At 39.9% G+C, this 18,539-nt stretch overlaps 1 protein-coding gene across 1 annotated transcript in view; it reads right to left on the reverse strand.

Annotated features, from left to right (window-relative positions):
• Positions 1-461: 461 nt before the first annotated feature.
• The window catches only part of LOC109560924 (olfactory receptor 7E178-like), a 37,038-nt gene continuing 18,960 nt past the window's right edge, over positions 462-18,539 (reverse strand). The window contains exons 4-5 of the mRNA XM_070792265.1: positions 1,638-1,912; positions 462-542 (exon numbers count right to left, since the gene is read on the reverse strand). Coding sequence (XP_070648366.1) covers positions 462-542; positions 1,638-1,912 — 356 coding nt within the window. The remainder of the gene's footprint in view (positions 543-1,637; positions 1,913-18,539) is intronic.

Genomic DNA, 18,539 nt, shown 5'->3' on the forward strand with positions numbered 1-18,539 from the left:
CCAAATCATGTTGATGTAAGGCAAAAACCATCATAATATTTTAATTACCTTCCAGTAAAATAAATAAATCAATTAAAAATATAAATGTAACAAAGAACAAAAAAAGCATATAGCAGAGTGTACATGTTGATTCCCTCCCTAACTATATCTCCCCTCATGGCTGAGTAATATCCTATTGTTTATATACACACCATATTTTCTTTACCTGTTCATCTGTCAACAGACATGTATTCATATTTTCACTATTTCAAATAATATTGCAATGACAAGGGAATGCATTAAAAAGATTTAAATAGAATCATCCCAACACATCTTGCAGTATCCTTATCTATGAAATTATGATAGTAATTGAACCTACAGAATAATACCATTCAAGAAAGTTTTTAAAAACCAGTGATTCTCACTTCCATTTCATCAATTACTTATGTGTGCTCATTTAAAAATGCTTAGTTACCCCAACTTCAGCCCAGAACCAGTTTCAGGATCTCTACTGGCGAGTGTCTTGGTCTCCCTTCTGTGAACCAGGGCTTGATCAACACTGCCTTAGAATGAATATTGCCCAACACTTAGAAAAATCTCCATGAATATTATCAATTAATACTGTCATGAATACCCTGCTGCTAAGTCACTTCAGTCATGTCTGACTCTGTGCGACCCCATAGATGGCAGCCCACCGGGCTCCCCCGTCCCTGGGATTCTCCAGGCAAGAACACTGGAGTGGGTTGCCATTTCCTTCTCCAATGCATGAAAGTGAAAAGTGAAAGTGAAGTCACACAGTCGTGTCCGACCCTCAGCGACCCCATAGACTGCAGCCTACCAGGCTCCTCCGTCCATGGGATTTTCCAGGCAAGAGTACTGGAGTGGGGTGCCATTGCATGAATACCCTACCTATTCTTAAAATATAAACATTTAATAATATTGCTTCAGATTCCACATATTATAGAAATTTGAAACATTAATGATAAAATTTAACTTCTTTTGGAATCTCAGTTGTATCCCATTTCTCTGCATACATGTCCCCAAAAGTAACTAGTGTGATGAACTTGATAGATGTTTCCTTGTAAATGTTTCCATAATGTCAATATTCATTTGACGTTATGCATAACCAGCTTTTAAAAACTTTTCCCTAAATAGAATACTATCCATATTGCCTCTGAATGCACTTCTTTACCCAACATTTTGGTTAAGCCTCTTGTGAAGTGCATACAACTACATCAAACAATTTCCTGACACATGTTATTACATAAGGAAAGATACCATTTTCTTCAGTTGGTAAGTTTATATAAATTAATTTCACTTTAACAAATTTTACACATTTAAATGCAGTAATATATAATTTAATATATTTTATATATTAAATAAGTATTTAGTTTACATTACATATATTATTTTTTATTTATATCAGTTTTTGCTTACAACAATCCTATGAAAATTCTTGTACCTCTCTCTGTTTCAGACAAATGGAAATTAGTACATAACATGTGAGTGGCAATTAGTTAAGTTCTCAAAATGGGTGCATAACCAGTTTGGTGTGTGTGTGTGCTCAGTCATGTCTGACTCTTTGTGATCCCATGGACTGGAGCCCACCAGGCTCCTCTGTCCATGGGATTCTCCAGGCAAGAATACTGGAGTAGTACCAGAGTCCAGCCCCGGCAGGATCCAGGGATTCCCTCAGGAGGACGGTGTTGGCGATTATAATAGCAAAGGCTGAGAGATTTTAGAGGCTCATTAATAACTGGTTTACGCAGGAAATCAATAAAGTTCGTGACACCGAACTTGCTCTGACTATGGAGGCCGCAGGCGCCCTCTCGAATAGCAGAAGGTGCTCCACCTTGGGTGCCTTCTCGAGTGGGTCTTAGAAGCCCAGGCAAATAAGTAGTCCCAGAGGACCCCCACACTCCAATTAAATGTCCTGAAGGAAGAACAGAAAAGAAAAGGAGGAAAAGGAAACAAGAAAGAACGACACCGGGAGACCAAGCTTTGAGCAAGGCCCATAGCTTTATTTTCAAAGGGACCTTACATACCTTAAGTTCTGCCTAGAGAATAATAGGAGGGGTGAAATCATGGGAAGTCAGCAGTCTTTGATCCTTATAGAGACCAGGCTTTCTCTTCTGCAAGCTTATCGTATACAAATGGTTTGGGTGATTTACATCATTTTCTGGCCAGAAGGCGTGTTAACATTTTATGACTCTGATAAAGGTTTGTCAACCATGAGACTTATTTTCTCTAAGAGTAATTATTTTAAAGTTTGGCGCCATCCTCCGAAGGTGCTAGATAAAGTTGCATTCCTATAGGGCAGAGGTGCAGTGGGTTTACAACAAGGAAAGAATTTATTACCTTAAGGGTCTAAAGTTGTTAGCACCAAGGCCACTACTTATTTTTCCTATGTACCAACTATATTAATTAATACATTTTTAAGGATACAATACAGGGGATGTGGAAACTTGGCAGCAAGCATTGGTTCAACAATGAAATCTTCTACTAGTTCTAACAATTTCTAACTCCCCAAGAGGCTCTATACTATTTGAATATCTTAGGCTTCCCATGCCTCTCACGGTTGGGAGACTGTAAACAATTGTATGCATAGCTGTAGGAGTCCGGGTAAACCTGTCAGGCAAATTAGAGAGCCGTCTGAGGGCTTTGGATTGAAACACTCCTATTATGCCCAGGAGGCTAATTAGCTAGAGCTCTAAGTTGATTTCCTTCAGAGAAAAGGTGGTCGGGGATAGCCTACCATGACTGTCAGAGGAGTTGGTGAAAGTCATGAAGCAGTAAAACAGACAGACTCTGGTTTTGGGGTAGACACTCAGGCAGGCCCAGAGGGGCACCCCTCGAGTTCTTGCTCGCCTTGCCCACCAGAACTCTCCCACATGACCTTGTCATGGGTGGGGACTCCCATGCTGGCTCCTGGCAGAGTGGGTTGCCATTTCCTTCTCCAGGGGATCTTCCTGACCCAGGGATTGAACCCGGGCCTCCTGCATCACAGGTAGATTCTATGTTGTCTGAGCCACCAGGGAAGCTAATTCCTTATATTTGTTTCAGTGCAAAAATAACATTCTGTCAACTGCATTCATAACATTTTCACCTTATATAGGAAATCTTTTCAACCTTAAATTTGAAAGCTGTACTGCAATGCATGATTATTCATTGAAAACCTTATAGTCATCCATGTTAGTGCCATTATGATCTCTGTAAACTGCGGCCTTAGTCCAGTGATTCACAGATACTCACTGAACCAAAAGGGGACGAAACAATTCTCTACCTTCCTTTCACCTCTGGGACCCAAGTAGGTTTGAAAAGAAACACATGAGCCACAGTGGAGGTGACTGAGAGCTGGTACATGAAAAATCAGATCAGTGATTTGAGTCCTGGGTCTTTCACCCCTGTAAGTGAAATGTGTGTAAATATCTCAAGCTCTCTGTGCTTCTCTTCTTCTTGGACATAAAGATCTACCACCCACTCTAGAACATATATGGCACCAAAGGGAAATTAGAAACAATATTTGGTCATTTGTATAAATAATTTTAATCATTATTGGGATAGTGTGCTTATTAATAGGGCTTCCCAAGAGGCACTAGTGGTTAAGAACCCACCTGCCAATGCAGGAGACATGAGATGCAGGTTTGATCCCTGGATCAGAAAGATCCCTTGGAGGAGGGCATGGCAACGCATTCCAGTATTCTTGCCTGCAAAACTCCATGGACAGAGGGGTCTGGTGGACTACAGTCCATGGCGTTGCAAATAGTTGGACACAACTGAAGCGAGTTAGCAGGCATGTATGTTTATTAATAAAATACAATGCCCAAAATGTAATGATGTATCATGGAGTATATAGCAGAGAGATCAAAGCCTTTCCTATCTCAGAGCTGGAGCACAGTTAACATGAAACCCTAAAATAAGTCTCAGCCCATGCATTAAAATATACATGTCCTATTCTTTTCTCTTTTATTCCCCTCATATTCATGAAAATCTCTTCAATGACTTCTCAGTGACTAAATGCTGCAGATGCTATTATCAGCAGATGAATGGATAAGAAAGCTGTGGTACATATACACAATGGAGTATTACTCAGCCATTAAAAAGAATTCATTTGAATCAGTTCTAATGAGGTGGATGAAACTGGAGCCTATTATACAGAGTGAAGTAAGCCAGAAGGAAAAACACCAATACAGTGTACTAACGCATATATATGGAATTTAGAAAGATAGTAACAATAACCCTGTGTACGAGACAGCAAAAGAGACACTGATGTATAGATCAGTCTTATGGACTCTGTGGGAGATGGAGAGGGTGGGGAGATTTGGGAGAATGGCATTGAAACATGTATAATATCATGTATGAAACGAGTCACCAGTCCAGGTTCGATGCACAATACTGGATGCCTGGGGCTGGTGCACTGGGACAACCCAGCGGGAGGGTATGGGGAGGGGGGAGGGAGGAGGGTTCAGGATGGAGAACACAGGAATACCTGTGGCGGATTCATTTCGATATTTGGCAAAACTAATACAATATTGTAAAGTTTAAAAATAAAATAAAATTTTTAAAAAAATTTCAAAAAAAACACAAACAAACAAACAAACAAAATTAAGGTTTTCTTCTCTGAGTCCCATGCCCTGAATTTCATTTTCAGACTTTCTGAAAGTTTTCAGCAGAGGTAGAGAGGTATAACTACAGATGCATCTGGAGTATATTATTTTAAGCATTTTCATTTTCCTGCATAAGTCTGGACCACAAGACTGATTTTGTGTCTCCTTTTGTGATTGACTTAGCTCATTATAACTGTAGAAGAGACAGTGGACAGGTGAAGTGAAATCACAGAACAGCATCAACAGAGATCTACCCTAAAGTATTAGGTGCCAATTATTTCTATGGCTTCGTCTGTGACTTCAGACGTTCTTCCCATAGTTGATGAGGCAAGTGCCACCTACTCCCCAACATTGTGTCCTCCAGGAAATTCCAAGGGGAAGGGCACAGTAAGCAGGGAGTGCCAGGAAGTGACAGGGCTGTTTGGGTGAAAAGGGGAAGACTGCCCAGATGCCATGTGTCTGGAGTCAGTCTCCCCAGATTGACAGGCTTCAGATTTGGCTTTAATACTTTCTAACTCATGAACTGGTAGATGTGACATAAAATGCTGTGCCTCTTTCCTCTTTTTATAGTTATAATAATGTGTGCACTAACAATTTGGGAGAGATTATGCAGACAGAATCGAACAAGAAACATAAAACGTACCTCAGAGTCTGACACTTAAGAAGCCTTGAACAACAGTACATGATGTTATGATCAGTTTTATCCTCCTCATTCTCATCACTGCTTTCATATGATTTAAATGAGTGAAGGGAAGTTTACAGACCCATTAGCTGCTCTTGTGGGAAGGATGCCAGACAGAACCAGAACAAGTAAGGCATATGCAGAACTCTGAATGAGAGTTCTGCATATGCCAACCAGAACCTAATAGATAAATTTCAAAAGTCTCTATTCCAAAACCATGTAGATGGGTGCCTTCCTACCTTTTATGAAAACTATTATGTTTGCTGCTCTTGAGGGGGAAAGAATGCTCAAACAGTCCTTCTGTCAATTACTGTCTCCCTCAGCACTTACTGGGCTGGGCTGCATCTCTGCTGAAGCAGGACCAAGGACCACAGACTCTGCCTCTCTCCTGCCTGGTGTGTGATGAAGTCTCAGGTCCCTCCTCAGGAGAGGAAGGAAGACACACTCAGATTGGACCTTCTGATGCAGGTTCCTCCAAAGGATGGAGACATAGGTGTGGACTCCCAATATTAGAACAGGCAAACTAAAGAACTGGAGGCACTGGCCAATTATTTTCAGTGGTATGACCTTAGAGCTCAGTGCCCAAAGCTCATCATTAGCCAGATGGTCCATGTTGTCCCAATCTCTGGAGACTTGTTAATATTAACAGAACAAGAAAAGGAGAAAAGTGAATGTCCTGGGAATGTTCCTCCTCTCCTCAGGTGGTTGTGCACCTCTCCTCTTTACTTCTTACTTCCAAGTTGTGCGAGGATAACGTAAAATTCAGACTTTTTTCTCAATTTAATCACACAATGTGTGATTTTGATGTTTGTAAGTCCACTTTATTTATCATGAAATCTAGGTGTATTAGGACTTCTATACCAAGGATATGATACCCTTTCCATTTTCTCAGTTAGTAGTTGTCTGTAAGTAAGTATAAATTTTTATTTTCATTGCCTTACTCCTTGCTTTGAATGACATTTTATATCATGAAGATTTACATTTTGTCTCTAATTTGAATGAGTCTTTGTTTCTGAGTTTTTCTCTAATAGAATTATGTTGCCATATTAGAAAAATGATTTTATTTTTTTAATTTATTGAATATAAATGATTTACAATGGTGTGTTAGTTTCAGGTGAACAGGAAAGTGAATCATTTATACATCATATATACCTACTGTTGTTTAGATTTCTCCCACATTAGTCACTACAGGGTATTGAAAAGAGTTCCCTATGCTATACAGTAGGTCCTTATTAGTTATATATTATTATATATAGTTGTGTATATATGTCAATCCCAATCTCCCATGTATCCCTATCCCTTCATTACCCAATAGTAACTATAAGTTTAGTTTCTACATCTGTAACTCTATTTCTATTTGTAGATAAATTGATTTGTACCTTTTTTTAAGATTCCACATATAAGTGACACCATGATATTTGATTTTCTCTGTCTGACTTACTTCACTTAGTATGACAATCTCTAGGTCCATCCATTTTGCTGTGAATGACATTATTTCATTCTTTTTATGGATGGGTAAATTACCAACATCAGCTGGATCATTAAAAAAGCAAGAGAGTTCCAGAAAAGCATCTATTTCTGCTTTATTGACTATGACAAGGCCTTTGACTGTGTGGATCACCATAAACTGTGGAAAATTCTGAAAGAGATGGGCATACCAGACCACCTGACCTGCCTCTTGAGAAACCTGTATGCAGGTCAGGAAGCAACAGTTCGAACTGGACATGGAACAACAGACTGGTTCCAAATAGGAAAAGGAGTATATCAAGGCTGTATATTGTCACCCTGCTTATTTAACTTCTATGCAGAGTACATTATGAGAAACACTGGGCTGGAAGAAGCACAAGCTGGAATCAAGATTGGGGGGAGAAATATAAATAAGCTCAGATATGCAGATGATACCACCCTTATGGCAGAAACTGAAGAGGAACTAAAAAGCCTCTTGATGAAAGTGAAAGAGGAGAGTGGAAAAAGTTGACTTAAAGCTCAACATTCAGAAAACAAACATCATGGCATCTGGTCCCATCACTTCATGGCAAATAGATGGGGTAACAGTGGAAACAGTGTCAGACTTTGGTTTTCTGGGCTCCAAAATCACTGCAGATGGTGATTGCAGCCATGAAATTAAAAGATGCTTACTCCTTGGAAGGAAAGTTATGACCAACCTAGATGCATATTCAAAAGCAGAGACATTACTTTGCCAACAAATGTCTGTCTAGTCAAGGCTATGGTTTTTCCAACAGTCATGTATGGATGTGAGAGTTGGACTATAAAGAAAGCTGAGCGTTGAAGAATTGATTTTTTGATGATTGTCATTCTGACTGGTGTGAGGGGATATTTCATTATAGTTTTGATTTGCATTTCTCCAGTAATTAGTGATGTTGAGCCTCTTTTCATGTGCTTTCTATTTTTTTAATTATGCAAACCATAAATTTATATCAGGAGTGATACTGCATATAATATTTTAAAAGTTAGACAAATCTTACATTTAATAATTTCACAATTAAAATGGCTTTTTTATTCTCCCAGGTAGTAAACCATATAATAAAAGAAAAAAAAAAAAAGAACTTATCGTCAACATATGCTTTTTAGCCATCTGTATGGCTTCTTTGGAGAAATGTCTATTTAGATTTTCTGCTCATTTTTTAAAATTTGATTGTTAATGTGAAATGGACTAAAGACCTAAATTTAACACAAGTTACTATAATATAAAACTATTAGAAGAAAAATGAGGCAGAACACTCTCTGACACAAATTGCAGCAGCATCTTTTTTTGATCTACCTTCTGGAGTACTGAAAGTAAAAACAAAAATAAACAAATGGGACCTAATTAAACTTAAAAACTTTTGAACAGCAAAGGAAACCATAAACAAAACAAAAAGACAATCCTCAGAATGGGAGAAAATATTTGCAAATGGAGCAACCCACAATAAATTGATCTCCCAAATATACGAACAGCTCATGCAAGCTCAGTATTAAAAAAAAGGAAAGTCTTTAGTTTTTACTTATTATTTGGTAACTGAAATTTGCTGAAATACTTCAGAGCACATCCAAAATATTGGTTGGGGTTGCAGGCAGTTGAAGTCTTGATGAACAGAGGATCACTTTCAAGCTCACTCACAGGGCTTTTGGTAGGATTCGCAAGTACCCAGGATATTATTCAGAGAATTTAGAAATTCCTTGTTACATGGGCCCCTGAAGGAGTAGAGCACAACATAGAAGTTGGGTTCTATCAACCAAAAGAGAAAGAGAGAAGCAGCAAGAAGAAAGCCAGATTTATCTTTTTATCTAATGCCTGTCATGACTTCCCAAAATTTCTTTCTCATTGTTATAATTGAGTCACTATATGCAATTCAAGTCAATGGGCAGGAAATACACTGTAATAACAAGAGTTGGGATCAGTGAGATCATCTCAGATCCTGCCCACCACACAGGCCTCATCCACTATAAGGACTTTGTTCTCCAAGCAATTCAAGACTCAAATCCTGTCCATCTGCTTTCCTGTATATTCCCAAATTCATTGAACCACCATAATATCAACAAATATTCCCTGGACAGAAACTAGCATATGGGTAGACCTTTCCCTTCACTGAATACTTCTGCAAACCTCACTCTACAGCTTAAGGTCGTGCAGTCTCAAGTTGACCCCTGTTTTCTGATACACTAGGAGAGCGCCTCCATCAACATCAGACCAATATGCAGCCATTTCATTGACAGATGTAACAAACGTTCCCAGTGAATCTAATTTATTCTCACTAAAGAGGAATCAACTTACTCCAGAACATATTTTCTTCACATTTTTTTGTGCTCTCAACTCTTGAAGACTTTAATAAAGTATGGTTTTTGCTTATCTGTTTTCTTCTAGTGGATAAAGTGAGATGTAAGCGGGTAGTAGTGTGATGTAACCTTCTAAATCCTGTCCGTGCAGCCTTTCTGACTCACAGACCTCTGTGCTGAGGAATGCAGAGAATGGTTTATCATTAAACAATATGAAGAAAACTTTAATTTATACCAAATTCAAATTCAATATCCAGGAAAGGATGTTATTTACCTGTGTGGGAATAAGAAACAGAGAATATTGTTAGGGGAGTGGTTGTTCAGTCGCTCAGTCTGATCTGACTCTTTGTGACCCTATGAACTTAGCATGCCAGGCTTCCCTGTCTTTCACCATCTTCCACAGTTTGCTCAAACTCATGCCCCTTGAGTTGGTGATACATCCAACCATCTCATCCTCTGTCTTCCCCTTCTCCTCCTGCCCTCAATCTTTCCCAGCATCAGGGTCTTTTCCAATGAGTCAGCTATTAGCACTAGGTGGCCAAAGGATTGGAGCTTCAGCTTCAATACAGTCCTTCCAATGAATATTCAGGGCTGGTTTCTTTTAGGATTGAGTGGTTTGATCTCCTTGCTGTCCAAAGGATGCTCAAGAATCTTATTCAGCACCATAGTTCAAAGGGATCAGTTCTTCAGCACTCAGTCCTTTCTATTGTTCAGCTCTCACATCCATATATAATTACTGGAAAAACCATAGCTTTTACTTTATGGACCTTGGTCAGGAAAGTGATGTATCTGCTTTTTAATACACTGTCTAGGGTTGTCATTGCTTTTCTTCCAAGGAGTAAGTGTCTTTTAATTTCATGTCTGCATTCACCATTTACAGAGATTTTGGAGCCCAAGAAAATAAAGTCTGTCACTGTTTCCATTGTTTCCCCATCTATTTTCCAAAAAGTGATGGGACCAATTAGTCAAGAGCACATGGCAGATATTTAGAAGTGGATATGAGAGAGAGAGAGAGAGACTGAGTGTTGGGGCATTTAAAATAATGAGTCCCGTGCAAAAATATGTTATTAAACAGAAGTTATTCGATAATGAATAGAATAGATAAGGTACTAGGTTCAGTGACAAAAGGGCGTCCCAGGTGGTGCAGTGGTAAAGAATCCACCTGCCAATGCAGGAGACGTGGGTTCAATTCCTGGGTTGAGAAGATCCCTTGGAGGAGGAAATGGCAAACCACTCCAGTATTCTTGCCTGGTAAATCTCATGGACAGAGTAGCCTGGCAGGCTATGGGGTCACAAAGAGTCAGACACAACTGAAGCAACTGACCATCAGTAACAAACGTGATTTCCAGCACATGTGATATGAAAACCAGTATTAGTTATGTTTGGACCAAAAATGTGACATGTGCTTTGTACTTTTCCCAGTTCTCATGATAAGTATCCTTTACTAAGTGGTAAGTAAGCAGAGGGTGGATTAGAGAAAGTGGAAGTGAGATTGGGAATCATTTAAAATATTTGGACAGTAGCAAAAATAGTATTAACCTAAACTCATGGCATATTGTGTAGAAGGGATATGATATCAGAGTCATTGCCAAAGATGTGTGTACAGGACATGGTGTATGAAACACACAGATACTGATGTGCATATAATAAAATTAGTGATTACCTTTTCTCAATTCCTCTTCACAAACATGAGTATCTTTTCAGGAAATGGGAATGTTTTCACCATGTGAAATGAAATTGAGAAATTTCTATCCTCACTTTTTCTCCCTTTGTTATTTGTAGTACTTTTCAAACCCCAACCTATATTCTGTGAGTCTTAATCTTTTGTTTTCTTTCCTTTTTTAAGTTAATTTAACTGGAGGATAATTACTTTACAATATTGTGATAGCCTCTGCCATACATCAACATGAATCAGCCATAGGCATGCATGTCCCCTCTGTCCTGAACCCCACTATTTCTGTTTTGCAGATAGGTTTATTTGTGCCTGTTTTTAAAATCCCATGTATAAGTGATATCATATGATATTTGTCTTTCTCTGATGTACTTTACCCAGTAGAACAACCTCTAGGTCCATCCATGTTGCTAAAAATAGCATTATTTATTTATTTTGTGTGGCTGAGTGGCCACTGGCCAGGAATAATGAAATTAGTTCTTTGAGTGAAAAAATTTAATAGAGTAAAGTTGGTTAAAGAATTACTGAAGGACTGAAAGGCAAGAAAGAATAAAGAAGTAACATAGGAATCCTGAGTGAAGGTTGAAGTTAATGCCCCAAGGGCCTGAAGGGTATGAAGGGACCAGGTGAACTTTAAGGGCACAGAGGTTTTACTGACCACTACAGAAAGTATGTAAGATGATGACAAGATGGAGAATAGAGCAGTGATTTCAAGTCCCCTAATCCAAAGCAAAGCCCAGGTGGTATGATGTAGAGAAGCTAAATGAAGAAAATTATCAGAAACAATGTGTAAACACATTGTCTTGTGTTAGAGTAGAGGCTCTTTATATCTTCCCCCTCCAACCTCTGATCTCTTTCACATCTTGAACATTTGTGCATGAGCAGTTAGGACCCAAGGTTTAGAGGTCACCTTTGAGTGAAACACCTGACTTACCTCAGTAGTTTACTATGTCGGCCATAGAGTAGAAACACCTGAATACTATTTTAAATCCTCATACTCAGACCATACCCAAGTCAGTTAAATAGGAATATCTGGTGGTGAGACCCAGTGATCAGTATTTTTAAGCTTCCAAGATGATTTAGATAAAAGTCAATGTTGATAAGCAGTGGCATGCATCCTCACACAAAACTGCATGTAGAGATTTGAAAAATAGAATTTACTATGGAAAATATATGGGCTTCCCTGGTGGCTCAGATGGTGGCTCAGAATCCACCTACAATGTGGTAGACCTAGGTTCAATCCCTGTGTTGGGAAGATCCCCTGGAGGAGGGCACAGCAACCCACTCCAGTATTCTTGCCTGGAGAATCCCCATGGACAGAGGAGCCTGGCAGCTACAGGCCATGGGTTCCCAAAGAGTCAGACACGATTGAAGCAACTAGGCACACACACATAGAAAATACATAAGGGCTACAGAAAAATTGTAAATTTTCAATATATTAAAAGAAAAAATTTTAAAGACTTTATTTTTATTAGCCACTATACCATAATACAAAAGGTAACTACAAATCAAGAACTAAAACCTGAAGAATAATATAAAAAGACAGGAAAACTAGAGGAGGAGCTAAGATGGTGGAGGAATAGGATGGGGAGACCACTTTCTCCCCAACAAATTCATCAAAAGAACATTTAAACGCCAAGCAAATTCCACAAAACAACTTCTGAAAGCCGGCAGAGGACATCAGGCACCCAAAAAAGCAGCCCATTGTCTTTGAAAGGAGGTAGGAAAAAATATGAAAGACAAAAAAGGAGACAAAAGAGGGAGGGACAGAGCTCCATCCCGGGAAGGCAGTCTTACAAAGAGAGAAGTTTCCAAACACCAGGAAACACTCTCACTGCCGAGTCTGTGCCGAGCCTTGGAAGCACAGAGGACAACATAACAGGGAGGAAAAATAAACAAAAAATTAAAACCCACAAATTACGAGCCCAACAGCAACTCCCCCAGTGGAGAAGCAGCGCAGATGCCTGCACCCGCCACTAGCAAGCAGGGGCTAGGCAGGGAGGCGTGGACTATATCGCTTAGAGTAACGAACTGGCCTGAATGCCCCAAGCTCTATCTGAGTGAAATAACTTGGGCTAGCAAAACCAGACTGCGGGGATAACTACCACGCGAAAAGCCAGCCCTAACCTAAGACACCGCCAGGCTCACGCACAGAACAAAGACTGAACAGAGATAGCCAGCTGCAGACCATCCCCCTCTGGTGACAGGCAGCCAGAGCCAGAAAGGGGCAATCGCAGCCCCAGAGAGACATTATCTACAAGACTGTTAGCCGGCTTCTTTGCTAACTAAGAGTTCTTGGGGTTCTGGACGGTCAACATCCGTCTGAGAAGGTGTGCTGGTTGTACACCCAGAAAACCAAGTGGTGGGGAGGCGATAAGTCGCAGTGACTGCACTTGCCAAACACCCCATCACCTGAGCTGCTCGGACGTGGGAAGGGCACAAAACGCAGGCCCAACCGAGTCTGCACCTCTGAGGACTACCCGAGTGCCTGAACCTGAGCGGCTTAGACCTGGGAGGTGCATGCAGCCCAGGCTGCATCCAGGGCTGGCCTTGGATGGTTCCCAGCGGAGCAACCCAGAGCCTGAGCAATGTGGGCAGGGAGGGTACACGTGCCGTGAGTGGGGGCAGGTCCAGTGTGGCTGAGGCACTGAGAGCACACGCCAGTGTTATTTGTTTGCAGCATCCCTCCCTCCCCACAATGCGACTGAACAAGTGAGCCTAAAAAAAAAAGTGTCCACCACCGCCCTCTTTGTGTCAGGGCAGAAATCAGACACTGAAGAGACCAGCAAACGGAAGAAGCTAAAACAGAGGGAATCACCTTGGAAGCGACAGGTGCAATAGATTAAAACCCTGTTGTTAGTACTGACTACATAAGAAGGGGCCTATAGATCTTGAGAAATATAAGCCGGACCAAGGAACTAGCCAAAAATGAACCGACCCCACAATACCCACAACAACAGAGAAAGTCCTAGATATATTTTTACAATTTTAATGAACATTCTTTTTTCTTTTCTTTTTAAATTTTTTTAAAAATTTTAAGTCCTCTATTACTCCTTTAATTTTCACTTTTATAACCTACTCAGGTCAGATCAGATCAGATCAGTCACTCAGTCACGTCCAACTCTTTGCGACCCCATAAATCGCAGCACGCCAGGCCTCCCTGTCCATCACCAACTCCCGGATTTCACTCAGACTCATATCCATCGAGTCAGCAATGCCATCCAGCCATCTCATCCTCTGTCGTCCCCTTCTCCTCCTGCCCCCAATCCCTCCCAGCATCAGAGTCTTTTCCAATGAGTCAACTCTTCGCATGAGGTGGCCAAAGTACTGGAGTTTCAGCTTTAGTATCATTCCTTCCAAAGAAATCCCTGGGCTGATCTCCTTCAGAATGGACTGGTTGGATCTCCTTGCAGTCCAAGGGACTCTCAAGAGTCTTCTCCAACACCACAGTTCAAAAGCATCAATTCTTTGGCACTCAGCCTTCTTCACAGTCCAACTCTCACATCCATACATGACCACTGGAAAAACCATAGCCTTGACTAGACGGACCTTTGTTGGCAAAGTAATGACTCTGCTTTTGAATATGCTATCTAGGTTGGTCATAACTTTCCTTACAAGGAGTAAGCGTCTTTTAGTTTCATGGCTGCAGTCACCATTTGTAGTGATTTTGGAGCCCAGAAAAATAAAGTCTGACACTGCTTCCACTGTTTCCCCATCTATGTCCCATGAAGTAATAGGACCGGTTGCCATGATCTTCATTTTCTGAATGTTGAGCTTTAAGCCAATTTTTTCACTCTCCACTTTCATCAAGAGGCTTTTTAGTTCCTCTTCACTTTCTGCCATAAGGGTGGTGTCATCTGCATATCTGAGCTTATTGATATTTCTCCCCCCAATCTTGATTCCAGCTTGTGCTTCTTCCAGTCCAGCGTTTCTCATGATGTACTCTGCATATAAGTTAAATAAACAGGGTGACAATATACAGCCTTGACGTACTCCTTTTCCTATTTGGAGCCAGTCTGTTGTTCCATGTCCAGTTCGAACTGTTGCTTCCTGACCTGCATTCAAATTTCTCAAGAGGCAGATCAGGTGGTCTGGTATTCCCATCTCTTTCAGAATTTTCCACAGTTTATTGTGATCCACACAGTCAAAGGCTTTGGTATAGTCAATAAAGCAGAAATAGATGTTTTTCTGGAACTCTCTTGCTTTTTTGATGATCCAGAGGATGTTGGCAATTTGGTCTCTGGTTCCTCTGCCATTTCTAAAACCAGCTTGAACATCAGGAAGTTCACGATTCACATATTGCTGAAGCCTGGCTTGGAGAATTTTGAGCATTACTTTACCAGCGTGTGACATGAGTGCAATTGTGCAGTAGTTTGAGCATTCTTTGGCATTGCCTTTCTTTGGGATTGGAATGAAAACTGACCTTTTCCAGTCCTGTGGCCATTGCTGAGTTTTCCAAATTTGCTGGCATATTGAGTGCAGTTCTTTCACAGCATCATATTTCAGGATTTGGAATAGCTCAACTAGAATTCCATCACCTCCACTAGCTTTGTTCATAGTAACGACATTCTAGGAATCAGTGAACTGAAATGGACTGGAATGGGTGAATTTAACTCAGATGACCATTATATCTACTACTGCGGGCAGGAATCCCTCAGAAGAAATGGAGTGGCCATCATGGTCAACAAAAGAGTCCAAAATGCAGTACTTGGATGCAATCTCAAAAACGACAGAATGATCTCTGTTCATTTCCAAGGCAAACCATTCAATATCACAGTAATCCAAGTCTATGCCCCAACCAGTAACGCCGAAGAAGCTGAAGTTAAATGGTTCTATGAAGACCTACAAGACCTTTTAGAACTAACACCCAAAGAAGATGTCCTTTTCATTATAGGGGACTGGAATGCAAAAGTAGGAAGTCAAGAAACACCTGGAATAACAAGAAAATTTGGCCTTGGAATACAGAATGAAGCAGGGCAAAGACTGATAGAGTTTTGCCAAGAAAATGCACTGGTCATAACAAACACCCTCTTCCAACAACACAAGAGAAGACTCTGTACATGGACATCACCAGATGGTCAACACCGAAATCAGATTGATTATATTCTTTGCAGCCAAAGTTGCAGAAGCTCTGTACAGTCAGCAAAAAGAAGACCAGGAGCTGACTGTGGCTCAGACCATAAACTCCTTATTGCCAAATTCAGACTGAAATTGATGAAAGTAGGGAAAACCACTAGACCATTCAGGTATGACATAAATCAAATCCCTTATTATACAGTGGGAGTGAGAAATAGATGTAAGGGCCTAGATCTGATAGATAGAGTGCCTGATGAACTATGGAATGAGGTTCGTGACATTGTACAGGAGACAGGGATCAATACCATTCCCATAGAAAAGAAATGCAAAAAGCAAAATGACTGTCTGGGGAGGCCTTAAAAATAGCTGTGAAAAGAAGAGAAGTGAAAAGCAAAGGAGAAAAGGAAAGATATAAACATCTGAATGCAGAGTTCCAAAGAATAGCAAGAAGAGATAGAGGAAAATGACAGAATGGGAAAGACTAGGGATTTCTTCAAGAAAATCAGAGATACCAAAGGAACATTTCATGTAAAGATGAGCTTGATAAAGGACAGAAATGGTATGGCCCTAACAGAAGCAGAAGATATTAAGAAGAGATGGCAAGAATACACAGAAGAACTGTACAAAAAAGATCTTCATGACCCAGGTAATCACGATGGTGTGATCACTGACCTAGAGCCAGACATCCTGGAATGTGAAGTCAAGTTATAACCTACTATTACATTGCAAAAAAAAAAAGACCCTATTTTTTTAAAAAGCAAACTTCATACATATATTTTTTTATATTTTTTGTGACTTTGTTTTTCTTTTCTCTTTCTTTCTTTTTTTTCTTCTTTTCTTTAACATTATATTTCTGAAATTCCAATCTCTACCTAGATTTTTAATTTTTGCTTTTTGGTATTTGTTATAAATTTTTTACCTATATTTTTTTTAATAATTTTTGTGACTTTTTTTTCTCCTTCTTTTTCTTCTTCTTATCTTTAATATTGTATTTTAGAAATTCCAGACTGTACTCTAGATTTTTAATTTTTGCTTTTTGGTATTTGTTATCATTTCATACCTATATTTTCTTTATAATTTTTATGACTTTTTTTTTTCTCTCTTTTTTTTTCTTCTTCTTTTCCTTAACATTGTATTTTTGAAATTCCAAACACAACACTAGATTCTTGATTTTTTTATTTTTGGTGTACCTTTAAGAACCCAATTCAGTACCCATTTTTACTTGGGATCGAGATTACCGATTGACCGCTCTCTCCCCCTTTCGACTCTCCTTTTTCTCCACCAGGTCGCCTGTGTCTCTTCCCTAATCTCTCTCTGCTCTACCCAACTCTGTGAATTTCTGTGTGTTCCAGACAGTGGAGAACAGTTAGGGAACTGATTACTGGCTGGATCTGTCTCTCCTTTTGATTTCCCCCCTTTTATCCTCCTGGCCACCTCTGTCTCCTTCCTCCCTCTTCTCTTCTCTGTATAACTCCATGAACATCTCTGAGCGGTCCAGACTGTGGAGTGCACATAAGGAAGTGATTACTGGCTAGCTTGCTCATCCTCTTTTGATTCCAGCTCATCTCATTCAGGTCACCTCTAACTCCCTCCTCTCTCTTCTCTTCTCCATGTAATTCTGTGAACCTCTCTGGGTGTCCCTCACTGTGGAGAAACTTTTCATCTTTAACCTAAATGTTTTATCAATGGTGCTGTATAGATGGGGAATTCTTGAGACTACTGTAAAAATAAGACTGAAAACCAGAAGCAGGAGGCTGAAGTCCAAATCCTGAGAGCACCAGAGTACTCCTGACTCCAGGGAACATTAATCAACAGGAGCTATTCAAACGCTTCCATACCTACACTGAAACCAAGCACCACACAAGGGCCAACAAGTTCCAGGGCAAAACATACCATGCAAATTCTCCAGCAACACAGGAACACAACCCTGAGCTTCAATATACAGGCTGCCCAAAGTTACTACAAAATCATAGACATCTCATAACTCATTACTGGACATTTCATTGCACTCCAGAGAGAAGTAATCCAGCTCCACCCACAAGAACACCGACACAAACTTCCCTAATGAAGAAACCTTGACAAGCCACCTGTGCAAACCCACACACAGTGAGGAAACTCCACAATAAAGAGAAATCCACAAACTGCCAGAATACAGAAAGGACACCCCAAATTCAGCAATATAAACAAGATGAAGAGACAGAGGAATACCCAGCAGGTAAAGGAACAGGATAAATGTCCACCAAACCAAACAAAAGAGGAAGAGATAGGGAATCTACCTGATAAAGAATTCTGAATAATGATAGTGAAAATGATCCAAAATCTTGAAATCGAAATGGAATCACAGATAGATATCCTGGAGACAAGGACTGAGAAGATGCAAGAAAGGTTTAACAAGGACCTAGAAGAAATAAAAAAGAGTCAATATATAATGAATAATGCAATAAATGAAATAAAAAACACTCTGGAGGCAACAAATAGTAGACTAACAGAGGGAGAAGATAGGATTAGTGAATTGGAAGATAGAATGGTAGAAATAAATGAATCAGAGAGGAAAAAAGAAAAACAAATTAAAAGAAATGAGGACAATCTCAGAGACCTCCAGGACAATATTAAACACTACAACAGTCGAATCATAGGAGTCCTGGAAGAAGAAGACAAAAAGAAAGACCATGAGAAAATACTTGAAGAGATAATAGTTGAAAACTTCCCTAAAATGGGGAAGGAAATAATCACCCAAGTCCAAGAA

The sequence above is a fragment of the Bos indicus genome, chromosome 7 (assembly GCF_029378745.1).
Source record: "Bos indicus isolate NIAB-ARS_2022 breed Sahiwal x Tharparkar chromosome 7, NIAB-ARS_B.indTharparkar_mat_pri_1.0, whole genome shotgun sequence".
In the NCBI taxonomy this organism is placed as follows: Eukaryota; Metazoa; Chordata; class Mammalia; order Artiodactyla; family Bovidae; genus Bos; species Bos indicus.